The sequence below is a fragment of the Lathamus discolor genome, chromosome 18 (genome assembly GCF_037157495.1).
Source record: "Lathamus discolor isolate bLatDis1 chromosome 18, bLatDis1.hap1, whole genome shotgun sequence".
Classification (NCBI taxonomy): Eukaryota; Metazoa; Chordata; class Aves; order Psittaciformes; family Psittacidae; genus Lathamus; species Lathamus discolor.
In genome coordinates this window covers 5,052,309-5,069,010 of record NC_088901.1, presented here as the reverse complement: position 1 = coordinate 5,069,010, position 16,702 = coordinate 5,052,309, and the positions used below count along the sequence as shown (strand labels likewise).

General features: G+C 54.2%; 2 protein-coding genes across 2 annotated transcripts in view; one reads left to right on the top strand and one right to left on the bottom strand.

The window, feature by feature from the left end:
* Positions 1-263: 263 nt before the first annotated feature.
* On the top strand, positions 264-15,889 carry FNDC5 (fibronectin type III domain containing 5). Its single transcript, XM_065697565.1, has 6 exons — positions 264-458; positions 7,927-8,042; positions 8,345-8,543; positions 9,893-9,985; positions 13,300-13,433; positions 14,149-15,889. The coding sequence occupies exons 1-6, from the start codon at positions 380-382 to the stop codon at positions 14,188-14,190; spliced, it is 663 nt and encodes a 220-aa protein (XP_065553637.1). The 5' UTR covers positions 264-379; the 3' UTR covers positions 14,191-15,889.
* The window catches only part of LOC136023266 (S100P-binding protein-like), a 28,067-nt gene continuing 15,818 nt past the window's right edge, over positions 4,454-16,702 (bottom strand). The window contains exon 7 of the mRNA XM_065697563.1: positions 4,454-4,624. Coding sequence (XP_065553635.1) covers positions 4,510-4,624 — 115 coding nt within the window. The 3' untranslated portion in view covers positions 4,454-4,509. The remainder of the gene's footprint in view (positions 4,625-16,702) is intronic.

Below are 16,702 nucleotides of genomic sequence, written 5' to 3'. Positions count from 1 at the left end.
ACGGGAGAAACTGAGGCAGGGAACGGGGCCGGGCCGAGCGGGGGGCCCGAGCCGCCCCCGTCCCGCCGCCCCCGGGGCCGGGGGAGGGACCGGAGCGGGGCTGCCCGGCGCTGCAGCGGGCGGAGCCGGGGCTCGGCGGGGCCGCGCCTGCCCCCGCCTCCCGGTGGAGCCCATTCGTGCCGAACCGAACGGAACCGAGCCGAGCCGAGCCGAGCCGGGCGCTCCCGGCCGTGCCGAGCCCAACCGCACCGGGCGGCCCCGGCGGTACCGGCAGCACCGGGCCCCGGCGCTCTCCGCGGTGCTGAACGGCGCCCGCAGGACGCGCCGCCGGCGGGGCCCAAGCCCGGCCCGGAGCGGAGCGGAGCGGCGGCCGCGGGGGATGGAGCCCTTCCTGGGCTGCACCGGCGCCGCGCTCCTGCTCTGCTTCAGCTACGCCGGTCTGAGCCCGGTGGAGGCAGGTAAGGGCCGCCGGGCCCCGGGAGGGGATGCTCGGGGAGAGGGGGGGGGTCCCGTAGGGAGCAGCGGGGAGAGGCGCAGCTGAACCGAGGGGACCGAGTCTGGGGCATTCCAGCGGGACCTCGCCGGTAACGGGGCGCGGGAGACACGGGGGATTCGGGCCACGCAGCGCCGGGGCACCGGGAAGCATCAGGCTCTCGCCCCACCGCGCTCCAGCCACCCGGCCCCGGGAAGGCGCGCACGGATGTGACACAAAAACGGGATGTGGGAGCCCAAACAGAGCCCCTCTCCCAGCGCTGGCACCGGGGAGGTGACCACTGTCCTGGCCCTGAGCCACGGCACCGGCTCAAGGCACAGGGTGAACCAGAGCCAAGGAGGCAACCCCAGATCTGCTCTGCCCTCGCCACGGCACCTCGGCCTCGGTGCCAGGCTGCCCAGGCTGCCCGGGCCCGGCCAGGCACTGCTGGGGGCACTGGGAGCTCCCCAGGGGAGCTGCCTCTTCCCGGGGCACAGCAGAGCCCGGGCACCTCAAACCAGGCCCCTTGGAGCTGGGCGGATGCTCTGGAGCGGGGATCTCTCGGGAAGCTGTGGGTTTGGAGGGCTCAGCACCAGCTCGGGTCCGCTCTTCTCCCCTGTGTCAGCCTGGCTGAGCCCTCACCAAGCACCCACTGCCTGGGTGCTGGTGGAACCAAGCAGACGCCCTCCCCGGCGCAGCCGAGCCTGCCCAAGGGCTGCCTCCCTCCCTCGCTGCCTGCAAGATGCTGCTGGAACAGCTGCTTTGATTTACAAAGGGCTGATCGCCGGCATGTCTGGCATTCCAGGAGCATGGGGGTGACTCTCAGGGATGCGGCGCTCCGGGGAGTGGAAATTCCTGCGCCCGGGAGTCGCTGGAGTTACATTTGCCCTCGTCCTGCCTGTGCAAGGGCTGCAGCAGCCCCTGGGTGCCTTCAGTGCTGTCACACAGGCCCTCGGCCAACCGTGGGCACCTGAAGTTGCTGTTTCACAACCAACAGCCCCGGGCTGATTAATGAAACGTTCCCCAAAGGAACGCTGGGCGATGAGGAAAAGGCAGCGGCACAATGGAGGCGGCTGCGATGGTCACAGCGCTCCTGGTTGGCTGTGAACTGGGCCACTTCCCTGCTCTTCCTTATCCTTGGATCACCTCAGTCAGCACCGGAGAGTAAACATGGAGTTGTATGCTGCCCATAACGCCTCCTGTTGCAGCAGCGCTGCGTGCCGTGAGGTGTCGGTGAGCACCGACTGCTGCCCTGGCTCGTGGCTACGGTGTGCAGGGGGGATGCAGAGGCTCGGTTCTGGGCTCTGGAGCTGTGTGACCTTGGGGCTGTTGCCACTCACCCTCAGCTTCCTCTTCCCACGTCTTCCTCCCCCGAGGGCTGTGAAGTGGGCTCCCTGCGCCCTGGCGAGGCGGCGAGCGCGAGCTGCGCCTGGGAAAAGACAGGGAAACGGGGAATGAGGCTACGGAATGATCGCCCCAAGGTCACGAGAGGCAGCGGCAGCATCGGCACCAGCTCTGCCCGAGGATGTGCCCACAGAGGCGTGCAAGCCACGAGCTATCGGGAATGCCCTGGAAACGCTTCCCAGCAGGGTCAGGTGGGGATGGAGGCTCGGCCACCCCTCCTCTTGCACCCCACGTAAGTGGGCTCACAGTAACGGCCCTTGTGCGAGGTGAAGGTTGATGGCACCCAGGAGGGGACTGGGGGTGCCATTTCCTCACCCATGTCCTGCTGGGTGTGCTTGTCCCTTCCTCTGAGCCAGGGGAACGGAGCTTCCCCTGCTCCGGCAGGATGGAAACCAGGAACAAGCAACAGGCCCAAGAAAGCAGCTCGATGGAGATGGGGAACGGAGCCACACCGGCCCCTTCGCGTCTCAGAGCAGACGCAGACATTCCTGGCCATGGACATTCCTGGCTTTCGACATTCCTGGCCAGCTGACAGGCAGCATAAGCACTTTATTGATTCCTGCATTCAGTTCAGGAGAGATTTAATCGGAATGTGGAGGTTCCTCGCCCCGGTGTCAGTCCCTCAGCAGGGATGCTGCTGCGCAAAGCAGCCAAGCTCGTGCCATTCCTCTTCCAAACCTGGAGAGGTCTTCTGCTGGGAAGACACATGTGGAAAACGGATCCCTCTCCCAGCGAGGGACGTGCTCGCAGGCACTACCCAGGCGCTGAGCAGTGGAGCGTGCAAGGCTGTATGTGTGCAAGAGAAATGGGATCGTTGGATGCAAGAGCAGAGCTGGGTCGGGACCAGGCGGGAGGCTCTGAGTACCGGGAACTCCAGGGCTCACTCAGCCCCTGCCTATGAGAGAGCTCTCTCTTATTTCTCTGATGTGACCCCGTTGTAGAAGAGCCTGAGACAACCCCGGTACCGAGTCCTCCTGGGCATCCAGGTCCTGGCTCAATCCTGCCCTGGCAATGACTCTGCTTGGGGCTGGCAATGTTAAAACCCAAGTCACGGTGCTGGCGTGACCTGCCTGCCGTCGGGACTCCGGGAGTCCGAGGCTTGGCCGTATGGAATGTCCTCCAAAGTAGAAATACTCCTTAGTTCTGCCCTGAAGCAAGCAGGACACACTTCCCAACGGCCAGGCCGGACACATGGAGCATCTCTGTGCTCCCTGAACAAGCTCCATCTTCCTTGGCTGCATTTCCCAATGCACATTTGGGTACCTGCTCCATAGAGATTTGGCACCGGGGCGCTGGGGGGGTAAGGAGGGAGCTGGTTTGAGGGAGCCTGTTTGCACAGGGTGGTCAGCAGGGAATAACTGCCTCTTTCCCAGCCTGGAGAGCCACCAATTGGTCTTTCAGCTTTGAAACAGTCAGAGCTTAACAAACAGCCCCGTGGTAGTGGCGTGCAGCGGAGGGCCCTGCTTCTTCCCACTCCCTGGCAGGCTCCATCCATTCACACACTCAGGGAAGCTGCAGCCCTTCCTCCATAGCCCATAAAGAGAACAAGGAATTCCATCTGCTGAAGGGAGCCGTGCTGGGAGAGCAAAGAAAGGCTCCAAAAGGCAGCAAACCCAGGTCTTTTTGTACCCACACTCACCCAGTTCATCACAGGGAGCATCACACAGGACCTCATGGGATGCTTCTTCCCCTGGCAGGTCGTGTCCTTCCATCTCCCATGTCCGCAGGGAAGGCTGTGGTGCGGGGATAAAGAACTACAGGGATTTAAGGCTGACATTCCCTGCTTCCCACAGGAAAAGGCAGGCAGCTTGCAGGTTGATAGCACTGAAAGAGCATGTCGGAGCCTGGCAGGCCCTCTGCTCGCTGGACCATGTCTGAGGGCTTGGAAGCAGCTGAGCCTTTCCCAGCAGGAAAGGAGCTGCTTGTAGGAGATGAGTGAACTGAACTGGTAAATGCTGTGACTAAAGGTAGCCTTAGCCATGGAGGAAACTGCACTTCCAAGTGCTGGAGTTTCCAGGAGAGCTGAATTCAGAAGGAACAGTTTCGGGGGCCCTGGCTGGGGAGATAAATCCAGGAGTACCCCCTAATTCGAAACCTGCAGCCTGGCCACAGGGCTCGGCTGGCAGAGCTGATCTCCAAGGGTCTGAGTTTTCCATAGCTCCTTCCTTTAGCTCTAAGCAAGGATCTCCTGGCAGCTTGCGTGGCTGAGCTCTCAACCCCTGCCCCACCGTAAGAGCAGCTTCAGAAGACGAAGAGAAAGGAGAAGGACCACAGCAGAGGACACATCTCCCACGGATGTCTTTGTGCCTTGGTCCTAGAGGTGCCAGGCGGGACACCCCCTTTACTCACCCCACCACCCTCAATCAGCAGCCCCAGTGGGATGGATACAAACCTTCACCCTTCTCCCACCCCATCCACAGCCGTGATGGTGAAGGCAACATAAGGGGCAGGTGGGTGTTTTCCTCCTCCTCATGCCAGCAGCTGCTGCATCGACAATGAAAAGCCAGGGAGGAACCAGCCCAAAGCTCCAAAGTGTGAAGGGTTTTTTTGCCTCTCTCTTAAATAAAACCCCATTAATAATGAGCAAAGTGTTTAATGAGAGGCTGGAAGGAGTTCTCGGCATTAAGAGGGGATTACGGGTAATCTTCGTCGCCCATTCCTCCTTGCTGTGCAGTGGCAGCTCTGACCTGCTCTTGCCGGAAGGGCCCAAGGGGGATGCAGGACTGCGGCTCAGCCCATGCAGGGTCCCTGTGGGAAGGAAACCAGACACGGTTTAAGCATGACCAGTTTGGAAGCAGCTTGGAATTCATGCTTAAAAATCATGATTTCATCTTCATTAACCAGGGCTTCCCCTTAGAGCGGGGCTGCGATTTGTGCTGGTATGAGAACGAGAGCAGCTTTTCATCCCAGCACGCAGCCCTAAGCCAAATTGGCCAAGCAGATCCTCTGCCTGTTTGCAGTGTGCGGTGGGCTCCAGCAGCCACTGCAGCTGGGAGGAAGCTGATGCTAAACCAGAGGTCTTACACCATAGGGGTTCCTTACAGACCAGACAGGGGATGTGCCATCCTCAGCATCTCTGCAATAAACATGCATGAGGAAGGCTCGATGCAAGGCATGTTCCCTGCTATCTTGCCTGCAATGGGGCAGGAACAGCCCCTGGGACCATGCCACCCTCCATGCCTGCTCCCAGGACACCAGCAGCTTCCCTGGCTGCTGCAGGCACAAAAGCAAAGTTTCCGGGAGTCACAGATGAGGCTAAACAGAACCAAACACTTGGATCTGGTACCTCAAGGCCCTGCAAGATGCTGACCCCCTACAGCCAGCTGGAAAACGGGAATTACATCTTCTCCACCTGCCCTCAGCCAAGCTGGCACCTAAGGAAGAGCCGCGAGGGGCCCAAGGAGCCAGAAGCAGTGTGGAACCTCTTGGAAGAGTGGTTGGATTTTAGAAAGCCATGAGCTCATTGTGCATCGCCTGGGGGGGGGGGAGCATCCTCATGGCTTAAAATTTGGGTTCCAAATTATCCGCTCGGCTCTGGGAGCAGGGAACTGATTTCCCTGGCTTTGTGTTCCTGTCAAGCCGTGCTTCATTCTCCTCTCCTGCTGCTTTTACACTGGTTTGACAGCACTGATTTCAGTGTAGCTGCTCCTAACCTGCAGCAGTGAAAGGAAAGGCAGGCTCAGATCTGCTGCCCTAGATCTCACTGTATGATCGCTGACTTCAGCCACCCCATCTCTCTCAGGGGTTACTCAAAGGATGTTTCTAGACCGTACTCTCGACACCCCCCTCACCAGCTGACTTCTCCCCAGCCTCCATTCCGAGTCCAGCTTTGCCAAGTGCTTCCCTCCTGCCCCACAGCCCTCCAGCCTCTCCCCAACTCCCAGAGAGGTTCTTTGCTCTCCCCCAGCTCCCTCACGTTTTACATCATCAGGAAACTCCAGGCGCTTTTCCTGCTTTGCCTCCCTCAGGGTCACAGGTTTCCAAGGGGACTCGGGCACCAAGGGCAGTGCGACGTGCGATGTGCGTTCCCTTTTGCCAGCCTCAAGCCTCTTCCCTGATGCTCTCGGCTGCTGGGGGTTAATGCGTCTCTTTAGAAAGGCCTCCCCAACCTGAGCTGGGCAAATCATCAGTGATAGCTCCTAAAAGAAATGTACCCCCCCCCCCCAAGGAAAGCCATCCGTGCTGGGATTTAATGTACAGCGATACTCAGAAAAGGCCAAAGTGCCGGCCTGGAGACTGTTTTGTCTCCCACCTCTCCATCATAGCTCCAGTAAATTCATCAGGCATGACTCACAGGCCTTCCCTGTCACATTCCCATCTGCTGGCTGCCCCTTCCTAAAATTAGACCCCACTCGTGTTGGCATTGGTCACAGGGGGAAGGTGAGGAGCTGCAGATCCACGTCTCTTCCTTGTGCCACTGAGCCCAACCAGGACTGGTGTTCAGCCCGAGGAGCACGCTCCATCTCCCCTGCTCAGCTTGTCCTTGGCTCTGCTGCTGCAGGAGGGTGGTGAATGCTTCCATCTTCCAAGAGCCTCGTTTCATGAAGGCCAGCCCCTGAGAGATGAGGATGCTCTGGCTCAGTACTGACTTGATCACCTCCAGAGAGGAAGGACACCTCCCCTGTTAAACCCTGGAGGCCACAACTGCTTACTGCTCCTCCTCCCATCCCAAATCCATGCGAACTTGGCCATGCACCTTTCAGTGAGCTTTTTGCTCACTGAAGGACTCCCTAGAATCAGCCTGGGTCTGGCCATCCAAGGGGTCACTGCTGGGTGTGGGTCTCCCCACAGAGGAGCTCCGAAGGGTCTGGGTGTTGGCTGGGGACGAGAGAAAGGAAGAAGGTCATTGCTCTGCTGAGTGCGGAGCAGCGCTGACCTTGCTGGGGCATTCGGTGCTCCCATTATTCCCTCTGTTCCCGGGGCAACATTCACCAGGAGTGAAGTCACTCGTTAGGAGACACCGACACTGCAGAGTATTTTCAGCCACATTCCGGCGGCTGGGATCAGCTATAAATCCAACAAGTGTTACTGGAGACACGCACACGTGCACCCTGCAGCCCGGCAGGGCAGCCTTGTGCAGGGGCTACAAAGCAGTGAAGGGATTATTATTTGATGGAAGTCAGAAGAAATGATTCCTCCTCACCCTGCTCAACCTCCTGAGCCTAGCCAGGGCCTCGGCAGTCTCGTTGTGCCTTTGGGTTCAGGGCACAAGGTGGAGAACGTGAATTGAATCTGAGCAGAGGAGAGGGAACAGGAGTCCAGCGTGCTGCACTGAGCACTGGAAGGGCTGTGCCAAGCCCATGAGGTACAACCTTCTCCTTGAGATGCCAGAAAAGGCTTTACACCGGCAGCTCCCTTGGGAAGGAGCTGGCAGCTACCCAGGTCCAGCTTGCAGCTGGAAACAAGGGCATGCTCCGGAGTAAGGAACAAACAGGAGCTTCAAGCTATTGCTTTCATGGCCTGCCCTTTTCCCTTGACAATGGCCCATCGGTGCTGTAGCTGCCTGTTCTGTCCCGCTCACTGTGAGCGGGTGGTTGCTGGATGCTCTCAGACCACCTGAGAGACAGCGGCTCAAGCACAAAACGTGTATGAGATCTCTCCTGTCAAACAGGGAAAAGCAAAAGAAACACTTCTGTTTACTGCTCCTGAATCCCAGGCCTCCGGAGGGCTCATCAGAGCCTTCCCTTCCCAGGCTTGCAAGGCAGATTTTGCATTTCCTCCCAGCTGCTACTGTCAGGCTGGAATAGGAAGCAGCAGAGAGAACGTGGTTACATGGCTGGGAAGGGGGAGATGAATGAGCTGCTCCGTGCCCTGCTCTGCTGACAAAACCCCCTCCAAGGGTCAGTTCTTTCACACATGCCTAATGCAACTCAGACTCTCAGCAGAGAGCTCCTAGAACCTCACTGCTAGTTGAGACTGCCTTTCCAGGTCCATATCCAGCTACAGGAAGAACCCTGAGCCAGGTCCTTTCCACTCCCTTCCCTGCCCTTGCTCCATCTCCTGGAGCTGTGACTTTGCCTGTGTAAAGGCTCTGCTCTCCCTCCTTGCAGACAGCCCATCAGCTCCAGTAAATGTCACAGTCAAACACCTGAAAGCCAACTCAGCCGTTGTGACTTGGGATGTTCTGGAAGATGAAGTTGTCATTGGATTTGCAATTTCCCAGCAGGTACGGTGCCTCCAGTTACCCAGTTTCGGTCACATCCATCTTCACCCCAGGTACCCTCAGTTTCCAGGTGCTCTTGCTGCAGTTTGAGCCCATTCCTTCTTGTCCTGTCCCTCGTGGGCTGGGAGGGGACGTGACTCCCTGTCCTCTTCGCAGCAGCGCTTCATGTGTTGGTAGCTGCAGAGAGGAACGGGCCCGATGGTCTCCATGTCCGTGGTGGACAGGGCAGGAAGCAGTGGTCTTACAGCAGCAGTGCACAGGGGAGGCCTCTCCATCACTCTCTGCTCTCCTCTCTCGGCTTCCAGAAGAAGGACGTGCGGATGCTGCGCTTCATCCAGGAGGTGAACACCACCACCCGCTCCTGTGCCCTCTGGGACCTAGAGGAGGACACCGAGTACATTGTGCATGTCCAGGCCATCAGCATCCAAGGCCAGAGCCCCGCCAGTGAGCCAGTCCTCTTCAAGACCCCCAGGGAAGCTGAGAAATTAGCCTCTAAAAATAAAGGCAAGTGTGGGTGAGTTCCTATGTGGCCCCTGGGATGCCCAGGCAGAGCAGGGCTCTGCAGAGAGGGAAGCAGTACCCTGTGCAGTGGGAATACCAGGATTCAACACACAGGGTCCCCACGTGGACATGTGGGATGCCCCGAGTGTCCCCAGCAGACAAGGCTGACAGGGAGATGCTGCTAAGGCTGCCTCTTCATTTCCCCCATCTCACAGGAGGTTTAACAGGCAAAGCGAGAGGAGAAGGTTTCCAGACTGGGAGCTGTGTCCCAGCATCCTGGCAAGTGGAGAATGCCAGGGGAAATTCCTGAGCAGCCTGTGGAACCAGACCCCTGGATGGCAGTGGGCACAGCACCACTGTGCTCACAGGGTATTCACTGAGCCCCCCATGCCTGAATTGCAGGATAGCAGGGGAAAACTTACCCAGAGATTCCCACTTGTCTTACGTTTCAAATATTCGGGCCAAATCAGAGCAAGTTGAGGTTGGAAGGGACCTCTTGAGATCACCTAATCCAAACGCTCACTGTCCAGTCGGGTTTGGAACACCTCCATGGGGGAAATCAGGCACTTCCTCTGTGGCAACTCCTTCACTCGCTCTTCTTAAGCCAAAGCAGATTGATGAATCCTTCTGGCAGCAAGAATCTCTGCTGCAGAAAGGGCTGGGACAGGGAGGGTGAGTGCCTGCCCCCTGAGGACCCAGCCTATTGTGGAGCTCTTGGTGCTCCCGGGGATGCTGTGAATTCTTTACTCTTGCTGCTAAAATGATTTGGTGCCTGTAAATACCGAATTGCTGCTCATCTGAAAGCACTGAGGGGAGCACTGATCCCCTTTCCCGAGGCTGAGCTCTCATCTTAGTGCTTTGAAACTGAGGAGGTGCATTACACCCTGCCAAAAGGCTCTGCTCATTCCTGAATCCCACTGGAAAACCACGCCAGGCTCCACGCTGCTGAGCTGCAGAGGAGCTGCTGAAGCATGCGAGGCTTCAGGACAGGCGCAGACGGCAGCAACAGACACCAGAGGCAGAGCAGAGCTGCCACAGGGCCGGGTAACAAGGATTTACCCCATAGCAGCTCCTCTGTGGTAACTGCCTGGTGATCCCGTCTGCCTGCTCCTTCCTCAGCCCATCTCCTGCAGGAGATGAACTCGCAGCTGATGCTCAGCAAGTTCAGATGAAGGAGAGGAAGGAAGGAGAGAAAGGAAAGGAAGGAGAGGAAGGAAACTTGTGCTGTGACATGACTGAGGGGTGAAGGCTCTCTCCCTGCTAGACCCTGATGCACTGATGAGTTGACCTGGGCATCGGAGCAGCCTGAGCCCTGTGGTTGGGTTTCATGATCTCTCTTTCCCCTTGTGCAGATGAGGTGACAATGAAGGAGATGGCAAAGAAAAACCAGCAGCTGCGAGCAGGGGAAGTCCTCATCATTGTTGTGGTGTTGTTTATGTGGGCAGGTCAGTTGAATCCTTCTCTCAAAAGCATGAAATATCCTTAGGAAACATTCCTTGGTTTGCACGTGTAATCATGTAAGACCTGAAAAGGAACCCTTCCTCCCACCGGCGGCACTGCACGTGCAGCTGTACTGAGCATCCCTCAGCATCACAAGTTGGGCAGTGCCACAAGCAGGTGAATCAGCGGTCTGATGTAGTCCAGGGGGATGTAGATAGCGGGCCTGATGAACCAACTGCCTAATTCCCCATGGCTAATCCTGTAATCTCATATCATGCACTGATGAGAACACCCTCAGCCATCCGACAGGATGCCTCCAGGCCTCCAGTGATACACTGTAATGATCTGGCTGTTATATGCCTCCAGCTCTCATGCAAAAGAGAAATGTAAGAGTCCCACTCTCAGCACCCACTGTTATAACACACTTCAGGAGCAATTAAAATAATGGAAGCATTGAAAGAACAAATGGCCCCAGACATCAGAACACCAATAAAGCAGATCCTCTCAGCAGCCACTATCAAAATACAAAGAACAGGATTTAATAGGAAGAGGAGGGAAGTTACCAGAAACACATTAACCGAAAGGAAGGAGAAGTCTCTGTAAGTGTGGCATGGCAGGAGGGGGAAGGAACAGCACAAATTGAAAGCTGCTATCCCAAGGGGTGGTTTGGAACCAAACTCTTGGCAATCTTTTGAAATTCCACCCTAGTCCTCCTTATCCCTCGCAGCCATTAATCCTTTAATCCAAGCAGAGCCTCTGTTACAGGATGGATACTGCAGGATGTGATTTTATAAGCAAGATCAGCTGCAGCCGAGAGCAGCCGGTGCTGTGGAAGGAGCAGTAAAACCATCCTAGGGCTGCTCTGCTGTGGGATGTGATGGGCATAGCGAGGCACGAACCTTAACCCAGCCTCTACCGGAGCATCCTTCAACATGAAGATCCCTCACTATGACTTTCTGTAATATGCATGAATATATAAACTTCCTTTCCAAAGGGAACCCAAAGAGTTTTCCAAGTCTGGGACCACATTTCAATAGAACTTACAGCAACTGTAGAGAGGAACATCTCACTCCTACATTTTAAGCTAGCAAACAGGGAGAGGAAAATACCTCTGACTCCTGCTCCACCCGCTTAGCACGTCTGGAGTGGCTGCAGCCAGCCCTTCAGCTTGCTCAGTTTGGAAATTACATGCACGACTTAATGGGAAATAAAGTTTGCACATGTCTGGTTTCTATTTCGAGCCCCCGAGTCCCCTGGCCGCCAGTCAGCTGCTGCTCCTGCTGCCACCTCAAGCAGTAATGAAACAGCATTTGCTCCCTGCGAGGCACAGAACACAGTGCTCCAGAGGAAATGGGCACCTGTGAGCCAAGGAGACTGGCAGGAAGGGAAATGAGCCCCGTGGTAAATCTCTGATCCATAAAAGACAGCCTGTGCCACTCAGTGCTGAACCCTCCTGTGCCAATCAAGCCCCTTTTCCACCCACAGAGCGTATGAACCATCACACAGAGGATTTTCCTTCGGCAGAAACCTGCCACAACAGCACTGAGGGGCTGACAGCTTTGGCAACTTGTATTTCCCACGGTAGCATCACGTTATGTCCTCTAAAAGGGGTGGTCTGTCAATCCGCTGCTGCAGCCTGTCACAAGCCTGACGTGACAGGGGCTGCACCAGTTTACTCCAACAGATGCGGCCCATCTGTACCAGATTCTGCTGAGATGAGATAACTCTGGGGAGAGATGTGAAGAGGAAACCAGTCACTGATCAGAGACGTGTCCCAAAAGAGGGGGATGGAGGAATTAATTGTATCCTGTATCCTTCTGCAAGGTCTCTTAGAAGGCAATCCAGGTGACACGATCAGATCCATGTATAACATTCCGTTTGCCCTGGCAAGTGCCAAGTTTACCACGAGTTATTTGCACTTCCAGAGACTGGGCAGCAACTATTGCTTGAGATGATAACCAAATGAAAGGCTAAACTAAACTAAAAGGTTTCTAGAGCCTCTAGTGTCTGTTCTGTTCAGCATTTACAGCAAGTTTCAATTGTGCACATTCAGATTTAAATGCCCTACCAGTGAAACCGATCCTGAATAAGCACACGAAGCGACTGAATAACTGATTCATCTCCCACTGTAGCATCATCTAAAACTCAGATCAATGTCAGAACAAAGCATTTGCTAATACCACAATTTCCCTTCTAGAGAGATGACTTACATTTAAAAAAGGAAAGTGGGTGGGTGGGGGAAACCTCTCTACATCTGGTGGGCTCTTACATGTACAAACCCCAAAAGGCTTTAACCTGAATGTATGATGATGATGATTTAGCAAATGCAGACAGGAACCAGGCTGTGCCCAGGGCTCTGACCTGAGACAAGGCTCTTGTGCTGTACTTCTGGCATTTTCCACAGCCCTTTGCTGCTCTGTGCCTCAGTTTTGCCACCAGGAGCCACAGAAGGTGGGACCGTGGCAGATGTTAACCTGCTCTGCCAGGACCAGCCATTTGTTCACACGCACAGAATTTGAACCACTGTGTTTACCTGGGGGCAGCTGCCACAACACCACGTTCTAAAGCAGTTCGGGATGATCTGCTGAAAGCTTTACAGATGTTTTGCTATTAGGGGCAGAAGCAGCATCTGCCTGGGTCTGCGCAACCTCCGCATTTGGAATCTGCAGGCAGAGAAGTCACTCTGTCAAAATGTCACATCAAAGCTGCTGAGGAAGACATCTGCAGTCTCCTAACGTGGCATGGCTGCTCCTCTCCTCATGTGCCTCTGCGTGTGGGAGGAAATTTCCACTGGCAGCTCCTGCTGCCGTCACTGTTGCATATTTGCAGATGTTGTCCTGCTGCTCCAAGGGCCCTGGCTGCATCACACGCAGGCAGGTACGGTACCTGCCCCTCACCCCCGGCCCCGGATCCTTCCCTTCACCCCAGGGCCGAAGGAGCAGAGGACACCTTCTCACTAAGCAGAGATTCCAGGAGCTCCCGTGTTTGTAAAGTAAAAATCCCATTTAACCACACAGTTAGCGGGGATCGCTATCAAAACGTAGGGCTTGAAACACTCGTCCCTTTTAATGACAGGGAAGTTGAAATAGAATTAATCTTCTATCCTTCTAACTAGTTTAGCATGGAATTAGGTCTCAAGAAGGAAACAGCCAGAGGGCTGACAAGCTGTGTTAGAAAATGATCCTTAGGAGCAGTTGTGAATGCTGCTGAGATCTCCACCGGAAGGCACAGAGCTGGCTGACAAGCAAAGGATCTCTGCTCTCTGCAGACTCCAGGGGCTGAGCTCATTTGTGTGATCACTAATGCTTCTTCCTGTTAGGGGTGATCGCCCTGTTTTGCAGACAGTACGATATCATCAAAGACAACGAGCCAAATAACAGCAAGGAGAAGGTCAAGAACGCCTCAGAGAACAGCACCCCCGAGCACCAGAGCGGAGGGCTCCTGCGCAGCAAGGTGAGAGGCTGCTGGCACGGGGCAGAGCATCAGCTTTGTGGCTAAATAACACCAAAAAGCACTCAAACAGCCTCCCTCCACCTGGGATGCAGAAAGGAAAAAACCCCTTCACATCCATGCATATCAGTACCACGGCTTCATTAGCGGTCAGAGCCTCCCAGGCACATCAGGACACGGCGCTTCATTCCCACTCCTGGATTAGTCTCACATCCAGCAGGGAAAACAGATTTCAATCCATATTGTTGAAATCTCTGGAAGAAACATGCACTGAGCGATGCTGCAGTGCCTGAGCTGCTTGGGTCTGTAACCCTGCAGCAGCCCTTGGGTGCTATGGGGTAAAGAGCAATAGCTCTTAGAAGAATTGACCAGCAGCAGCATGGCTGCTTAAAGGAATGCCACCTCTATAATGGGAGCAGACTCAAGCCTATCCTTTATACCAACTTACTTCAATTAAACTTCCTTGTGTTTCTATCCCCACCACTTCACATTTACCAGTTGAAATAATCTGCTCATTTATGCCCATTCAGAAGCAGACAGTGATGAACATGCAACCCTAAAACCTCTACATTGCGTTTTCATCATCCTGAGGGGATGGGCACAAGAGCTTTTACAAACCCAAAACCTGACCAGCATACTGCACTGATCTTTGACATGGGTTTTTTCCTCCTCCTTAGCGATTCCTATTCATCCTTTCTCCCTTTTTCTCCTCTTCTAGTTTCCAAAAAACAAGCCCTCAGTGAATATCATTGAAGCATGACAGCCTGCCATCTGATAGATGGACTCCATTCCTCACTCTCACTTCCTGCCTCTGAGCCTTGATGACTAGGGAGGTGAAACATCAGTGGAGCAACATGGAAAGAGACCTTAGTGATTGTCACTTGCTGGCATACACCTCCTTGTCTCTGTTCTGCAAAACATCTGGCCAGAAAGAAAAATCCTGGGAAAAAAACCACAACCAAAAACCTGAAACCCCAAAATGAAGATGGAAAAGCATCAGTGAGACAACTGCTGCCAGCGATCCCACCCGGAGTCATGAATCACCTGGGCTGGACAACTCACGCGCATCTCTCTGCTCTCACACTCCGTCTTCTGGAAGAGTTTTCCTGTCTTTGGAAGTACAAGGGTTTGTTGTATCTTTATTTTGTCTCACTGTCACTACATCTTGACAGCATTGAGGGGAGCTCAGGCATCAGTCACTGTCATGCCAAGCGAGAAAGAAGAAAAGCTCATCACAGACACAATGAGCAACCAGACTGTGGCTGCTGTGTGCTCTTGGCTTGCTTTGTTCCGTGGATGTGTGTTGTGTAGCACGTCTTGCAGGTGGGTTTTTAAGACAAACCCAGAAAAAAGGCAGATCCCAGTTTTCATTCCCGCTGCAGAGGCTTCCCTGGTGTTCTTCAGTTAAGCTGCAGCACGTCTCCACCGTTGCAGTCCTTCCTATCTTGCACTGGTGCTCTTCATCTCAGACCATCAGGACACACTGAGCACTGGGGCACAGCCCAGCACGAGGTGACACCACCAGACACCAGAGGGATTATTTCAACCATTTTTGTCATGTTATTTTCAGGTGGGCCCAAGTCCACCCCCAGTGTGAGAGAAAGTCCACAAAAATGTAGCCAGTCAGCAAAAAAACAAAAGACAAACCTCCTGATACCGGTTGCTATGCAAAGGTCTCCAGTGGCAACAGCCATTTACTGCTAAAGGCTCTTGCCCAAGGGACCTTTTTCTGAGGGCTTAAGTACTTAAATTGCTTCTTTTAGTAGGGTTCCTGTGGGAAGGTCTGGTTCTCCTTACACCGCCTGTCTGCCCTGTTTCCGTGACACTGTAATGCAGGGATCTGCTGGAGGCAGCCCTCCAGCAAAAGGTGGACAAGGAATGGGGAAAGGGCTGGAGCTCTCTCTTATGAAGTGCTTGATGTTTGTAAGCTGACAGGATCCCCGGGACTGCTGGTGCTCCAGACGCTGGTAGAGGCAAGTCCATCACATGGAAAAGATTTATTCTTTGTAGTGTGCCATGGGGTATCCGTATTTAATTACTCCACAAGACCACTCTATACGCACTAGGGGATGAGGCAAGAATCTACTTGTTCCATCAGACACCAGGTTGGCCTGAATAGGGATCAAACCTCTTACAAACTTACACTCAGATGAGCCTGGCTTCAAAGGCCCTGCAAAGAAACAGGCTGGCAGGAAGAATTCAGCCATCTCTCCTCTTCCACCGGCACCAGCCTTTCCAAAAGAGTCAGTTTGAGAGAAAGGCACCAGGAAGCTCACATGCAGATGCGGTGGTGAACAAGTGAGGGCTTTCCTGGTGCCAGTTACCAAAGGCAGGCCAACCCCAAAGGTCTCTTCAGTGGATCCTTTGCCAGAACATATTCCTCCATCACCAAGAGGGAGAGGTCACCACCTCCGATACAGACAGAGCAATAAACATTTTATAATGTACAATAAAAGATTAAAGGCATCTCCTGTGTCCTTGTAACGACTGAATTAAGTCCTTTCGTCTTTGCCTGCTTTGAGCACACACACTGGAACAAGGAGACTTCCAATGCACTGTTCAGAGACTACAGCATGAAGTGTTCCCTCAGTGTCTGGGTGTAGAAAACCAGAACCAGAGTTCACTGTTCACGGGATAAGGGGGGGGGGAAACTTGCTAGGTACAGCTGTAATGCTATTTATGTTGCAAGATTCTTCAGACATGTCTGTTCTCTCTGAAGGAAGAAATGCCATTTGGAATCCATACCCCTATAAAGGGAGATTTAGGACAGATGGTACAGCATGTGCAAAGTGATAAGGGAGATGCTCACTCCTTGTTTGGTAGAGAAGAATTAGATGGTGGTGCAGAGTCGGGTGTGCAAAACACAGTGTGGCAAGAGGTTAGAGGTTATCATTATGTTCCATAACTGCAGGCTTTAAAAGGCAATAATGCTATTAGTGAGGAGAAATAAATGTAGGCTGGCAGCAATTCAGAGAGGGACTCCGACTACCTAATTCCAGTGATTCTCTTAGAGGAAGTGTTTTTATCAACCCTGAATTGATGCAGTAAGTCCACAATTTAGGAAAAGCTGTTTCCTGTTACAGAATAAAGCTCTTTAAGATCCTACTTTTCTGAGGGTCACAAACATCAAAGCTTTAACTGCTGCTTCAGCATCAACTTCCACCATAACCCATGAGTCAGGCACCATTAAGACTCTGGGCCTGTGTGAGCCTCAGCCTAAGCCCATCTTTGGCAGAGGTACCTCATTCTTGTCAAAGGTTGCCAAAAGATAC